At 51.8% G+C, this 14,129-nt stretch overlaps 1 protein-coding gene across 9 annotated transcripts in view; it reads left to right on the top strand.

The window, feature by feature from the left end:
• Positions 1–14,129, top strand: part of Brpf3 (bromodomain and PHD finger containing 3) — a 37,353-nt gene that overhangs the window by 19,713 nt on the left and 3,511 nt on the right. For 7 of the 9 annotated variants that reach the window (XM_031346931.1, XM_031346934.1, XM_031346927.1 and 4 more), the window contains 4 exons: positions 646–1,155; positions 3,444–3,537; positions 8,559–8,656; positions 11,419–11,516. In XM_031346931.1, the coding sequence (XP_031202791.1) occupies positions 646–1,155; positions 3,444–3,537; positions 8,559–8,656; positions 11,419–11,516 (800 nt within the window). The remainder of the gene's footprint in view (positions 1–645; positions 1,156–3,443; positions 3,538–8,558; positions 8,657–11,418; positions 11,517–14,129) is intronic. The other 2 variants (XM_031346935.1, XR_004112193.1) reach the window with 2 other exon arrangements.

Raw genomic sequence — 14,129 nt, 5'->3', positions numbered from 1 at the left:
CAGGGTTTCTCTGTGTAGCCCTGGCTGTCCTGGAACTCACTCTGCAGACCAGGCTGGCCTCGAACTCAGAAATCCACCTGCCTCAGCCTCCCAAGTGCTGGGATTAAAGGCATGCGCCGCCACTGCCTGGCTCCCCTTTATTTCATAAACAAGACTCTGTGTCTGCCTTAGGCTGTCTGACAAGAATCCTTCCGTACCCATCATTGAAAGTACATTATCCAAAGCAGCGCACTTCTGTCTTCGGTTGGTATGGCTCTGCGCAGACGCTTAACTGTCTGCCAGCCTGTTAAACTAGTGGCATCGTCTGGGGATCCATTTTTAGTTTCAAGCCATGTATTTTGGCTGCCAACATGTTGATGTTGTTAAAGGCAAGTTGTACACGTTCTCGCCAGTATCTTAAACACCACCAAGGGCTCTCCACAGGTCTCAGCATTGGGCAGGCTGAGAACCACCGTCCTCGCTGCAAGAACGCAGCAGGGATTAGGAGCTGTCGGGTGTGAACAGAGCTCACGCCTCCTTTCATCTCTCCTTAGATCTGAGGCCTACGGAGTCAAAGCCAGGTCCTTGCGTATCCAAGATGGTATCTTACTGGTAGGAGCAGACTATTTCTAGAATGGTCAAGCAGGTTCTCTTTTTCCCTAACAGATGATTCAAAATTGCCTGCCCCACCAACCTTGGAGCCCACCGGGCCTGCGCCCTCCTTGTCAGAACAGGAATCCCCTCCAGACCCCCCGACCCTGAAACCCATCAGCGACAGCAAACCTTCAAGCCGGTTTCTAAAGTCCCAAAAGATGGAGGAGGATGAAGAGCTCTTAGAAAAATCAGCCCTGCAGCTGGGGAGCGAGCCCTTGCAATGCTTGCTAAGTGACAGTGACGTTGACAGACTGTCCCTCATAAACCCTGACAGCCGTCCCGGCACCCCTCTCGACAACGTGGGCCGCCGCACATCTGTCCTCTTCAAGAAGGCCAAAAATGGAGTTAAGCTACAGAGGGGTCCCGATGGGACCCTGGAGAATGGCGAGGACCATGGCCCAGAGGACGCTCCCGCTTCTCCGAACAGCACGGAGGATGAACACTATTCCCGGAAGCGGCCAAGGAGCCGGAGCTGCAGTGACAGCGAAGGGGAGAGATCCCCTCGGCAGGAGGAAGAGCCAGGTGACCCTGCCTGACACTTCTTTACTTATTTTCCATCTGCTTTGCTGCTTTGCCTTGACAGGGAGCACCCTCCCCTGCCGGCCATCTCTAGGGACTGAGAGCAGTTGGTTTTAGATTGTGTCTTGGGCTGACCTGGCCTTAAGGGGAATGTTAAGACTTTATGTGGTCAAACAGTCTCTAGCTTTCCTTCAGTTGACTCTTGGGATGCTTTCATACACCGACTTAGGCACTGGAGGGAAATTAGGGAACAAACCATGAAATTCTTTCAGGAGAGATAGACTGCGGGCAAACGGGGGCTCTCATATCTGAAGCTCGGTGACAATCATAAAATAAAAACACTGGTCATAGCATCAGAGAAGAGGACATAGAGAGTACTGGGTGGCGTAAGACAAGAGCGGCCAGGGAAGGAGACATTCGGGTAAAGATCTGGAGAAACGGTATGAGCTGCTGTGTATCTAGGGGAAGGAAACTCTAAAAAGGACAGATGAGCATATATCTTGGAGTTTGGCACACATTTGCATATCCTGGAGCAGAAAGGAGCTGGCTGCAGCCAAGTGGCAGGCGGAAGAGAAGGTCACAGGATAGATCGTAGATAGGGCTAGGCCACCGGAGTCCTGACTCCATGCCCGGCAGATACAGTGCGGTAGGAAGTAGAGCATAGAGTGCTCCTCTGCCAAGAGATTACTGAGCCCAGAGTGTGGGCTCAGGTGCCCTGACACTGCCAAAGCCGTGCAGGGAGCTTGACCTGTGGCTGGGAAGGCTTCTTCTCTTGAAGGTGGCCCCTGAAGCTGTGGGCAGCTGGACAGGGGTAGCTGGTGTGAGGGGGCCCGAGGCGCATGTGGGGGCCGTACATGCCAGGCAGGCAGGTGTTGTCATGGTGATGCAGGAAGGCTCCTCTGTCACATATCCTTTCTGTGGTAGCTGTGATGGTGTGGCCAGTGCTTGCTCTTTAACCCTCCCTTCCCCTCAGCCATGCTCCTGCAGTACGCTAGCTAGCCATTTTAGGATGTTGAGGCTGAGTTCGATCCCTGACTTCCTATTGCCTGCCCTGGAGGGAAGTACCCTTTCCGAGCCTCTTTCCTTCTTAGCGACGTGGAGAACTGGTGACGCCCACGTTGCAGGGCTAAGGTTAGAGTAGATTATAGGGAACGTTGCCAACTAGAGCAGATACTGTCATCTTTTTAGTTGTGTGCGTCTCCCCAAACTGCTGGAGATGATCGTCCTAAAAATGAAGGCCCACCAACCTGGGGCCCCCACCACATAGGGATACTACAATAGTCGCTGCTGCCTGTGAGCCTGGCATTCACAATACAACTTAGCTATATCCAGCCTGAGCTGGCGCTCCGAAGGCAAGCCTTGATCCTTCGCAGGCAAGGCACAGTTGTGTCCTTTGACTCACACTGAGGTCCTTGTGTTAGAGGAAGCTCCAGGCCAGGGAAGAGACATCCGGGCTCAGGCCTCTGCTATCACAAGTGTGGCTGGCCTTGCTGTTTTCTAGCCAAGGTGTCTGACAGCCCTTAAATCGGCGGGGTCTGATCCACCATCAGCCTTGGTTCATCCGTCAGATCTGTGGGACTTGGGAGTTAGAAATTTAATAGATGGAGCAAAGAAAGCCTCCATGGCAGACAAGGTGGCCCGGGGACAGTGACACAGCTCACCCCACTCGAGGCTCCTTGCAAAAGGACTCATACCAAACAGCGTCTCTACTTCACAAAAGTTGGGGGCCGGCCAGTATTTGAGAGCCTAGCCCGGAGCCATGGCTCTGATTGCCATGCTACTCTGCTCCGGGCTGCTGTGGTCTAGAGTGTGTGTGCTAAACCGCACTAGCCCTGCGAGATATCTCTGAGTGCGGCTGACCCTAAGCCCTTATCCTGTCTTAGCTTCTCCTGCCATCTTCCTTGGAGAAGGAATCTGCCGTTGCCAGCAGGGATGGGGAGGGCTTGTGAGCGGTGATCAAAAGAGGTGAGGCTGTGGCTCTTCAAGAGGCAGGCTCCCTGATGATTGAGGTTTGAAATTAGAGCGGATCCCGGGACTCGTGAGCCTGCCCTGGTAGAGAAGTCAGAGTTTACCTCAGTGGGCAGGCATGTGCCGCTGCCTTCCTCCTCTATGTGGGAGAGTGCTCACTGGCTAACCTTTTCTCTGTGAGGGTCCCTCTGCCACCTGTGATACACTCCTTATAGGGACAGCCACCTACCCACTCTGGTCCTCCGAGGCAGCTTCCCACAGGGAGGCGTGTGTCAGGGAAGGGAGGTTCTGCACTCAGGGCTCACTGTGTGTGTCCTTGGCAGGAGTGACTAACGGCTTTGGAAAACACACGGAAAGCGGGTCTGACTCGGAATGTAGTTTGGGTCTCAGTGGAGGACTGGCGTTTGAAGCTGGCAGGTAAGGATGCTTATCCCCCAAGCTCGGGTAGCCTCGAGACCTCTTTTCCTTCGTTCTCCATCCAGTGACAGACAGGTCGGGCTTCCTTCTTAGCTCTCACTGCTGCCGTCTCCCCAGGCTCTGGCCTGTCGATACCTGGGAGCCCTGAGGGAAAGGGATTGGCCCTTGATTCTCAGATCTGCTCTAACGGAAGAGCGGTGTGGATGAGTTTGTGCAGCTCAATCTCCTGCTGCCCATTGAGGTTGCCATTTGAGACGCACACTCCAGGATGTGCGCATGCGCATAGCCCAGCTTGTTGCAGATGTGGTTTCATAGGATTGGTCTCTTCGGTTTGTTTTGGCTTCCGTAAGGGTTGAACCCTGGGCCACACACCTGCTAGGCAAGTGTTCCACCAGTAAGTTACAACCAAAGCCTTTTTTTAATAGGATCTTGTCGTGTAGACGCGGGTGGACCACCAAAGCATTTCTACTGCCTTGGTCTCCTGGTGCCGAGATTATGGGCATATACCATTATGCCTGCATTTAGCCCTTGGTTTTTGAAATAGGATGTAAAACTAAATAGCTCCGGGAAGCCTCCAGCCCAACCCCGGTTCCCTCGCTTCCTGGGTGCTGGGATTACAGGCATGTGTCAGCTACATCCAGTGCCCACAGCTGTGGCTTTTGTAGGTAGAGGTATTGTGTAGGAATGAGGGAAGACCAAACACGAACTTTATTTATTTATTTTAAAGAGTTATTTATATATTGTATGTATATGAGTACACTGTAGCTGTCTTCAGACACACCAGAAGAGGGCATCAGATCCCATTATGGATGGTTGTGAGCCACCATGTGGTTGCTGGGAATTGAACTCAGGACCTCCAGAAGAGCAGTCAGTGCTCTTACCCGCTGAGCCATCATCCCTCCAGCCCCTTCTCAGAGGCTCAGGTTGCCTGTCTGCTGAGGAGGATGGGCTTCTGTTGTTCTTTAACCCGGAGGGAGGTTCCCCTCTCCCAGGTCTCAGAGTTTCCTGAGCTTGTCTCCTGCCCTGTGTTTTCTGTTCTTCCGGACTCTGGGGGAAGGAGCTTGCTTGTGTAAAAGTGCCTCAGTGCCACTGCGGAAGGTGGCTGCTGACAGGATCCGTGCTTTAGGAGAGCACAGAAAAGGCTGGCCCCTGTCTGCCGGCTTCGGGACTGGCTGGCATGCGAGCTTTGAGATTTGCTTACCTGCTGAGCTTGCGGGTGGAGTCGTGCGGGCCTTCAGTTACACACTGGCCTGTGCTGGCTTCCCACATCAGCTCCTCCCCGAGAACCCTCAGAACTGCCTTGGCACTCTCCCTGTCTGCCAAAGCCTCGAGAGACTCAGAGAGAGCAGATGCGGGGAGAGTGCTTACGAGGGCTAGAAAATACAGATCTCAAAATATTAGAAAATGCTTCTTGCATGCTCTCAGGTTGGAGTTCCTGGCTTCCTTCAAAGGCTGTGGCCCATGCCTGTAACCGCACCGCTTAGTTGACTGAGATAGGAGAATCATGAGGTGGACACCAGCCTCGGCTTTGTAGTTAAAGCCTGTTAAGAAAACAAAACAAAAATCCAGTAAAGCTAAGCAAATACGTAAGTGCCTGGAAGGCCAGTTTACGGGAGCTGGGTGAGACTGAGGTCAGCCATCTGTCGCCTTCCAGCCCTTGGCCAAGGTGGAAAGGGCACAGTTCCCCTTACTGAAGGGCAGGCTTCCCGTCTGTGAGTCATAGACCAGGCCAAGCTGGCCTACTGCTTCAGGTGATGTTCGTCTTTGTGAAGGACTCCAGTGAGCTGCCACTTCCTGCCTCCCCTGGGACTCGCGCTTGGTGGAGGAGCCATGCCCTTGGAAGGCATCTCCTCTTTCAGTCTGGTGTTCAGAGTCTAAGCGTGAGAGGCTGGGACCTGGCAGGCTCCGCCCCCAGAATCACACCCAGAAAGCCCGCTGCACAGGTGGCCCTCTGACCTCCACACATAGGTCCGTGCCAGCGCTCCACGCCCACCCACCCACCCACACACACACACACACACACACACACACACACACACACACACGGTAATAAAAAAAATGTAAAAGTAAGTAAACTGGGAGACCCACGTTCTGACTGCAGTGTCCTCTCTCCCTCCTACAACCCCTCTCCTCTCCAGTTCTCCCGCAAGAATAGGAGGGAAGCTCTTATCGGTTAGACTATAGCCATGTTGTCTCTTCTTGTTCTGGGTGGTGGTTGTTGTTTCAAGCATGGTTTCTCCATAGCCCTGGCTGTCCTGGAACTCACTGTGTAGGCCAGGCTGGCTGGCCTTGAACTCCCAGAGATCTGCCTGTCTCCTTGCACTCATCACTCACCTCTTGCCCACGTGCTCCATGGCTGATCTTTCCAAATGGCTCTTCAGAGCACGCTCCCAACCGTTGTCATGCTCCACGCCAGTCTCTTGCACCCCAGACTGTAAACTCGATGTGACTGAGGCTTGGCCCCCTTGGCCTCTTGCCCTGGCTCCTCCTCCTGAGTGCTAGGATGACATTGGTGGCCCACCACACCCAGCTGCACCCTCCAGCTGCGGCCGAGGTGGGGCGTGAGTCACTGTTGCTAAGTACCTGTCAGTTCCCATAGCTTATCTTGTGGAGGAGATAGATGGAATTATCCTCTGCACTGTAGACTGGCTATCCTGGGTTTGGCCTGGGTCTGTGGAGTCGTCGGCAAAGCAAGCCTCAGTGGCATCCACCTGCCTCAGAACCACACAGAGCTTGTTCTGCTGCTGCTGCCTAGTGTCCAAGGCCCCGAGAGTCCGTGCGGGCAGTCTGGAGTAGAACACGAAACCATCCACCGAGCGCACGGATGAGCGGACGCACGCGGACTTCCCACAGCACCATGGGGCAGTCTCTGCTCAGGGTCACAGGAGGTCACAGATGGAGGCAAGCTGCCTGGCTTGTCTGTCAGCTGCCTTCCCTGCGTCTCTCTGCCATGTCTTAGAGAGAGCCTCCCTGGCGGAGCCACTAGCACCTCCCGGCTACACCACAGTCAGGCTCTGAGCAAGTTCCCAAATAGGTGCCAACTGCGTGTCCTGAGGGAATTTGAGTCGTGGTTTTGGTTAAGCCAAGTTTTAGCATAAATTCAGTTCTGACTCGGTGAACCTGAGTTTGAGTTCCACACTCTAGCCATTCCTAGCCCTTGCTGTGGCTTTGCTTTTTCTGTAAAAATTTGACTCAGCTTTTTTTTTTTTTTTTTTTTTTTTTTTTGGTTTTTCGAGACAGGGTTTCTCTGTGTAGCCCTGGCTGTCCTGGAACTCACTCTGTAGACCAGGCTGGCCTCGAACTCAGAAATCCACCTGCCTATGCCTCCCAAGTGCTGGGATTAAAGGTGTGTGCCACCTCTGCTGAGCTTGAGTCACCTTTTAACCAATTCTTCTGGTTGAAAATTATAGATTAGCAAAAGTATCTATTTTTGAGACTGTCTGACTGTGTAGCTCAGCTAGGACTCACTCTGTAGATGCTCTAGCCTCAAAAATCACAGGGGTCCCCCTGCCTCTGGCTCCTTGGTACTTAGATTAAAAGTGTGTGCCCATGCCCAGCAACAGTAGTATTTCTTAAAGTTTGATGGGAGTGGGGTTCCCAGCCACATAACTATTGCCAGAAGCCCGCAGCTCTGATGACTGTGCAAGAGGAGCTGTGCCAACCTCAGCCCTGTCTCTGAAAACCAAAACAAAACAAACAAACAAAATGCAGGAGGAACTATTTTTTTTAAGATTTATTTAATTATTATAAATAAGTACACTGTAGCTGTCTTCAGACACACCAGAAGAGAGCATCAGATCTTATGGGTGGTTGTGAGCCACCATGTGGTTGCTGGGAATTGAACTCAGAACCTTTGGAAGAGCAGTCAGTGCTCTTACCCGCTGAGCCATCTCACCAGTCCAGAGGAACTGTTTTAAGGCCAGTGCTTCTTCGGTCTTAGTTCAGTTCTTCCTACCTTTGTCTAATACTAGCTTCCCTCCCTCCCCCTCCCCTCTCTTCTTTCCTTCCCTTTCTTTTCTTTCTTTTCTATGAGACAAGGTCTCATTATATATTCCTGGCTGTCTTAGAGCTTACTCTGTATACCAGGCTGGCCTCGAACTCATAGAGATCTGACTCCCTCTGCTTCTACCTCCCAGTTGCTGGGATTAAAGACGTGGGCCACCATGCCCAGCACTTCCCCTTTGAAAGTATTTTATTGCATTTCATGTGTGTTCGTGTGTGCCACCATGCTTATGGAGGTCCGAGGACCACCTGTAGGAGTCCGCACTCTCTCCTGCCACGTGGGTCTGGGGTTAGACTTATCCTTGACATCAAGTGCCTTTACCCATTGACCCACCTCATCCTCCAGGCTTCTCCTCTTTGCAATAGCTTTGTTTAAAGAAAAACGTTGGTTTCCTTTTTAGTTGGGGGGAAGAAATCCATCCCTACCCAAGAAAAACTTCACTCACAAACCATTTGGAAGTGAGAAGTGGATCTATTTTTTTCAATTTAAAAATGCTTTTGCTAATTCTGGAAAGATGTGCCTGTTATAGAACATTTGGAAAAGAGGCAGATTTTCGGATTTCAAAAATAAATTGGCTTCTCAAGAAATGTGAGGCACCGAGTGCAGATTCTGTCAGAGGTGAGAGGGCCTCCTGGTGGCCAGACTCTCCTGAGAGACTGAGGGGACTAGGTGACTGACCCTCCCCTTGTTGCTGTTGTTCTTGTGGGTCTCATGGTGTAGACCAGGATGGCCTCTGTGATTTAAAGGTGTGCGGTAGCACACCTTGCACCATGGTCTTCCCTCTGGATGAAACTGCCCTCTGTGGAGTGGGAACCCCCCCCTCCCCGCAGGGACAGAGTGGTTTCAGGTGGGACCTCCCAGGTCACATGTGCCGTGGGTTAATACCGGCCTGCAGAGGACACGGAGACGCTGTCCCTGCCTTCTGCTTTCGTAGCTCCACGCCTGTTGGACGTGGAAAAGCGAGAGTGGGTTGGCTCCAACTAAAAACTGCTCACTTCCCCCTCTACTCTGTGCACAGTGGCCTGACGCCTCCCAAACGCAGCCGTGGGAAGCCAGCCCTGTCTCGTGTGCCCTTCCTGGAAGGTGTGAATGGAGACTCTGACCACAGTGGCTCAGGTGAGGAGACTGTCGAGGCAGAGCTGGGGAAGCAGATGTTCTGAGGAGCAAGCCATCCGAGCTGCTTCGTGCAGGGGCTCACAACCTGGCTGTCAATCTGTGAGGGCTCCACCAACAGACACTGACTAGAGAGAGATGGCCTTCACTCTTGGGCCAGTAACACTTGGCTTTGGTTTTTGTCTTTAAGTATCTTTAGTTCGTGTTGTATTTTGAGTTTATGTTGCTGTGACTGTCATTATGGTAAAAGCGGCCTAAGAGAGGGGAAGGGTTCTCTTCATTTACAGCCTACAGTGCAGTATGAAGCCGAGGCCGTGGAGGAATGCTGCTTACTGGCTTGCTCCCCATGGCTTGCTTGAGTTCTTTCTTATATATGGCCCAGGACCGCCAGCCACAATGGCCCGTGCCCCGCCCTCTCTTATCAGTTCTCAATTAAAAAGATGCTCACAGACTTGCCATAGGCCAGTATGATAAAAGCATTTACTCAGTCTAGAGTCCCTTTCCCAGAGGCCCCGTGTCGAGGTTAACAAAAACTAAATCAAAACAAAAACACCAGCCAGCACAGTGTGAATAGTTAACATGTGCCCATGGTGACCGAAAATCCAGACGCTCTAACAAAAGCCGGCATCTCCCTCCGGACCTTTGGCTTCTAGCTGTGTGGGTGTTTTTTCAGAACTACTTAATGTATATTCAAGCTGAAACCTATGTGTGTGTTTGAGAGAAGTGTTCCTTTCTTCTACTTCATGGTATACCCGGGAATCCTTTGCTTTCTCCCCGTCCAGCGGCCCATTGTATGGGAGGGCTCTTCATTGGCTTCACTAAAGCTGCATTGAGCAACCCCTGTGTGCACAGGCCATTGCATCTGGCGAGTGTTAGCTTGGAGGAAGCGTGTGTTTGTGGTTCTGGCTGATGTTGCCCCAGCTTTGCCTCTAGTGTCTAGGTGGTAACATGTCACTGACAACTCCTGGCTTTGTCTGTTTCACCTGATAGAAAAAAAGGCAAGGCAGGGCCACAGGAGGCCTGGGGAGGGAGGCTCCCAGAGGGAATCGGTCTAGAGCAGCCGCTTCTTCCCTCTCTAGAGCAGCCACTTCTTCCCTCACGGTCGTCTGTCACGTGCACTCTGGTTGGTCCGTCTCTGCTGGTCCCCTCTAACACACAGGTTCCTTCAAGGGCCCAGCTGCTTCCTTCCACCTTTGCTGGGTCTGTGGGCTGATGCATGCCTTTGAGTTCCATGCCTTTGTGCGCGTCTGCACCCAGACTCCAGCCCGATGGATCTGCGTCTAAGTGTGAAGTCAGGAAGTGGGTCGAACACAATTTGTGCTTCTGGTGGTGACATTTTTCCCTTACTTTTTAAACCCACATACTAAAAATGACGCCAAAGGATGTTTAAGAAGATCGCACTCCGAAGCCCACCATGGAGCACAGCTGTCCCCTGCCTGTGCTGCCTCGGTTCTTTTGACACATTTTGGCAGATGATACACACACTCTTAGTGTTCAGCTTTTGCTCGTATATTTTCCCCTCTTTGGCTCATGGTTTTTCTGTGCACTGCATTACTGGAACCTTCTATCTGACAAGCAATGCTTTGTGGTTGACTTGATTGGACAGTGGGTTACCTCCAGCTTTTAACACAAACAATTTTTGGGATGCACGTTTTTTACCCCAAATCCTATTATTACCTTTCTTATAATAAATTTCCTAAGGAGTTTACTGGAGCAGATGATGCAAACATTTATTTTAATGCTCCTGGGACATTGAGCAGAGTTGCATTCCAAAAGAACCGGATGGTCTGTTGTTTCTCCCAAGTGTGGCTGCAGGGGTTTCTGCTAAGCTGGTCTCAGCGCTGGCTTGTACCGGTTCACTGTCAGTGTTCTTCACTCACTGTCTCGAAATGACATCTTTCCTTGTCATCCAAGTTAAGAACTATACATCTCTGCTCTCAGATTGGAGCCCTTTGCCTCAGTTGGGTGAACGATCACTTCCGGTTCACAGTGTGCCGGTGTCCGGGAAAGGATGCGGTCTCTGTGGTGCTCGGAGCAGTGAGGCTGAGGAGATGCAGCCCGCCCCAGGCCAGATACCTAGGGTCAGGAGGTACCTGCCCATCTGCTTGGCTTTGCTGGCTCGTGGTGCAGCCAGGTGCTTGGGTGGCCCATCGCGGCCTGGGCCGAGCAGTGTTCTGGTCCTTTGAGATGCTCTTCTCAGAGTTTTCCCTCAAAGCCTCTATGAGAAGGACCTGGGGTGCAGTCCAAGCTGTCTCTGCTCAGGCTGGGCATTGCCCCTTCTCCCTAAGAGGTCCTGGAGGTGAAGCCATTATTGTACCCCCCCCACACACAGGGAAGCTGTCCCAGAATTCAGGGTCAGAGGTTGGTAAACTATAGCCTGCTGTCTGTTTTTATGTGGCTCATGAACTAAAAATGGTTCTACATTTCAAATTATGAAAAAGATGGGTCTTTTATAATGTGAAAGTTGTATGAAATCCAAATTTCAGTGTCAGAAACATGCTCATCTGATTAGACTCTGGCTATTTCCATGCTGCAGCTACAGAGACCCGTGTGGCTCCTGAAAGGGTGAAATGCACTATTCAGCCATTTATAGGGCTACTTTACTGACCCTTGACCCGATCTTAGAGTCCCTGAGGAGGAAAGGGCGGAGGGGTTGCTGACTTGATCCTGGGCTGCCCTAGTCAGACGGAAGCCGCAGGCAGGGCTTTGGGGCACCATGCCAAGTCCCCTTTGGGCGCTGTCTCCTCCCCTCCCCCACCCCCCAGGCAGAAGCCTCCTGATGCCCTTTGAAGACCGCGGAGACCTGGAGCCCCTGGAGCTGGTGTGGGCCAAGTGCCGAGGCTACCCCTCCTACCCTGCCTTGGTGAGTCTGCCCCAGACAACACCCTCCTGTCCCCTCTCCCCCTGGCGGCTCTGGCCCCTGCCTTGCCTTGGGATTATCTGATTGGATGAGTGTGGTGGGAGTCAGGTGCCTTCAGTTGCAGAGGGGAGGGGGATCTTTGCCCTGGCTTTCTTGGGGCAAACCAGCAACCCAGCCTTCCCCACACACAAAAGGCTCCAGTTGTTCAGAGACCCGGGGCTTAGGGCTTCTTCTGGTGCATCGCCCACTTGCCTCTGAGTAGGAGTCACATTGTTAGTATAGTTTAAAATGCCAATAATGCCAAGCAGTGTTAGTAAACATCTGCCAAGCTAAGTCCTTGAAAGGCCAGGGACCAAATGGTTGATCTTGTTTTGTCTGGAAGAGGCAGGGTCTATTAGCTACTGTCAGTCAGCCAGTAAGCACTGGGGTTGGAATTGATTTGGGGGCTCATAGTATGATGGAGAGAAAGCCTTTGTTTTGAGCCACTGCATTACGAGTCTTCCCGGTCCTGGCCTCTCAGGCCTGCAGTTGGTCCCTTTCCCCATGCATACGCGAGTTCATACGAGGCAGAATACCTTTAACCTTCTCCCTTTCCAGCACACCATGAACGTGTCCATCTCACACGATGGACAACTGTCCCATCACGTCCTTGTTGGTGATGACATCATTTCACCCTTGAGAATGATGACATCGTCTTTCAGTTGCTCTCACGCACCACGCTTTGACCATTTTCCAGCTCCCCGTTTAGATCTCTTTCTCTGTGGTCAGCCATGAACATCTCAGCTTCACCTTGGTGCACAGTCGCCGTTATTTCTCATGAGTGACTGCCAGGGGCAGCATCTAGGCAGGATTCTGGCACACGTTGCCAGATTGCCGGGAAGTTAGTTCTGGTTTACACTCCCACTGGCAGTGTCTAACACGTCTATCTACCTCCTTGGCTTCTATCTTTGTCTTAGGGTTTCGTTGCTGTGAACATAAACCATGACCATGGCAGCTCTTATAAAGGCAAACATTTAGTTAAGGCTGGCTTGCAGTTTTCAGACCTTCAGTCCATTACCATCATGGCAGGAAGCATGGCAGCATCCAGACAGACAGGTTTCTAGAGCGGCTGAGAGTTCTTGATATGAAGGCAGCAGGAAGGAGACTCTGACTCCACACTGGGTGGAGCTTGAGCATTGGAGACCTCAAAGTCCCCCGTTCGTAGTGACACACTTCCTCCAACAAGGCCGTGTCTACTCCAGTAACACCACACCTTCTAGTAATGTCACTCCCTGTGGCCAGGCATTGAAATACATGACTCTTATGGGGCTTTTCCTATTGAAACCACCGCAGCCTCCTAATGCTTTCCCAGGTGGGGAGGAACTGGCCACAGGCTCTGCAAGATGATACCACCAACGGGAAACCTTTGGATCTTGTGAGAATCATCTGGGGAGATTTTAAAAGATGTATAAAGTCAGCTCCACCCTCGAACACCACGGAAGCCTTCCAGAGGCGGAGTCCAGGCCTCAGGGTTTTCCAGGGTGTTTGTAGGCTCCGTGGTACTTTGAGGAAGCTACCCAGGTCCTCTGCTGCACAGCTCTGGGTTTTTCCAGTGCTGACTCTGTGACACTCTTGAACCTGACTGCAGCCTCCTAAGATAAGGGTCCTGTTTGTGACAACGAGGAAACCCTGTCGCAATGACATTGTGCCACTTCCTGGGACATATTGGTTCCTATAGCGTACTTTGTCCCCCTGAGCTATGGCAGGTGTGGAAAGTTCACACTTAGCTGGGAGCTGGAGACACTGAACTGGGAACTCTGTACAAATGAGACGAGGGACCCAGTTTAGTCATTAAGGAAGCGATGTTGCTGCCCCGTTTGGAGCATTGTGTTTGGGGTCTGGGGATTTGTGTTGTAACCGTTGCTTTCAAAACTTACAATGAAAGAGAGACAGTCCAAAACTAGCCTTTAAAATACAGACAAACAAAACACTTGAGACCTGGTGGCACACACCATTTATCTCCGCATCGGCAGGTGGATCTCAGTGAGTTCAAGGCCAGTGTGGTCTTTATAGTCCCAGGACAACTACGTACCCTGTCTCATATCAAACAAAGCCAAAAACTACAATGAAGAAATGTACTCACCACCTGAACACAACCTGTGCTTTATTCTGGTGCATGGCCTGCATCCCTCTTCCTGTGCGTGTCCACTGTGCATGCTATACCAGGGGTGTTGTGAGTTTTGTTTTGCTTCTGCAAAAGTAATGTGTATATTACAGGAGATTTGGAAAAACAGAAGTGGGGGCACAGAACAGTGTGCCCACCCCTTTGTAGCATGCGGACTAATATTCGTACTGTTCCCTTTTGTGTTCACGTATTGCAGTCATGATGTCTATGTGTACATTTGCTGCATGTTATTTATGTTGGACCTTACTACAAGCTTCGTATCCATGCTCTGTAAACCGGCATCATGCTCATTGGGTGGGTGGGTCCTGTGCAGCTGTCCTCCGAGCGCTCCAGGTCTTCCAGGCTCTTCCTGACATCCGGCAGGTGCAGGTGGAGAGCAGAGCCCCCCCTTTCCCCTCAGCAGGTGCAGGTGGAGAGCAGAGCAGCCCCCCTTCCCCCCTCAGCAGGTGCAG

This window comes from Mastomys coucha, unplaced genomic scaffold, assembly GCF_008632895.1.
Source record: "Mastomys coucha isolate ucsf_1 unplaced genomic scaffold, UCSF_Mcou_1 pScaffold3, whole genome shotgun sequence".
Taxonomy (NCBI): domain Eukaryota; kingdom Metazoa; phylum Chordata; class Mammalia; order Rodentia; family Muridae; genus Mastomys; species Mastomys coucha.
Note: the sequence above shows the minus strand (reverse complement) of the source record. Positions and strands in the feature narration are given on the sequence as shown.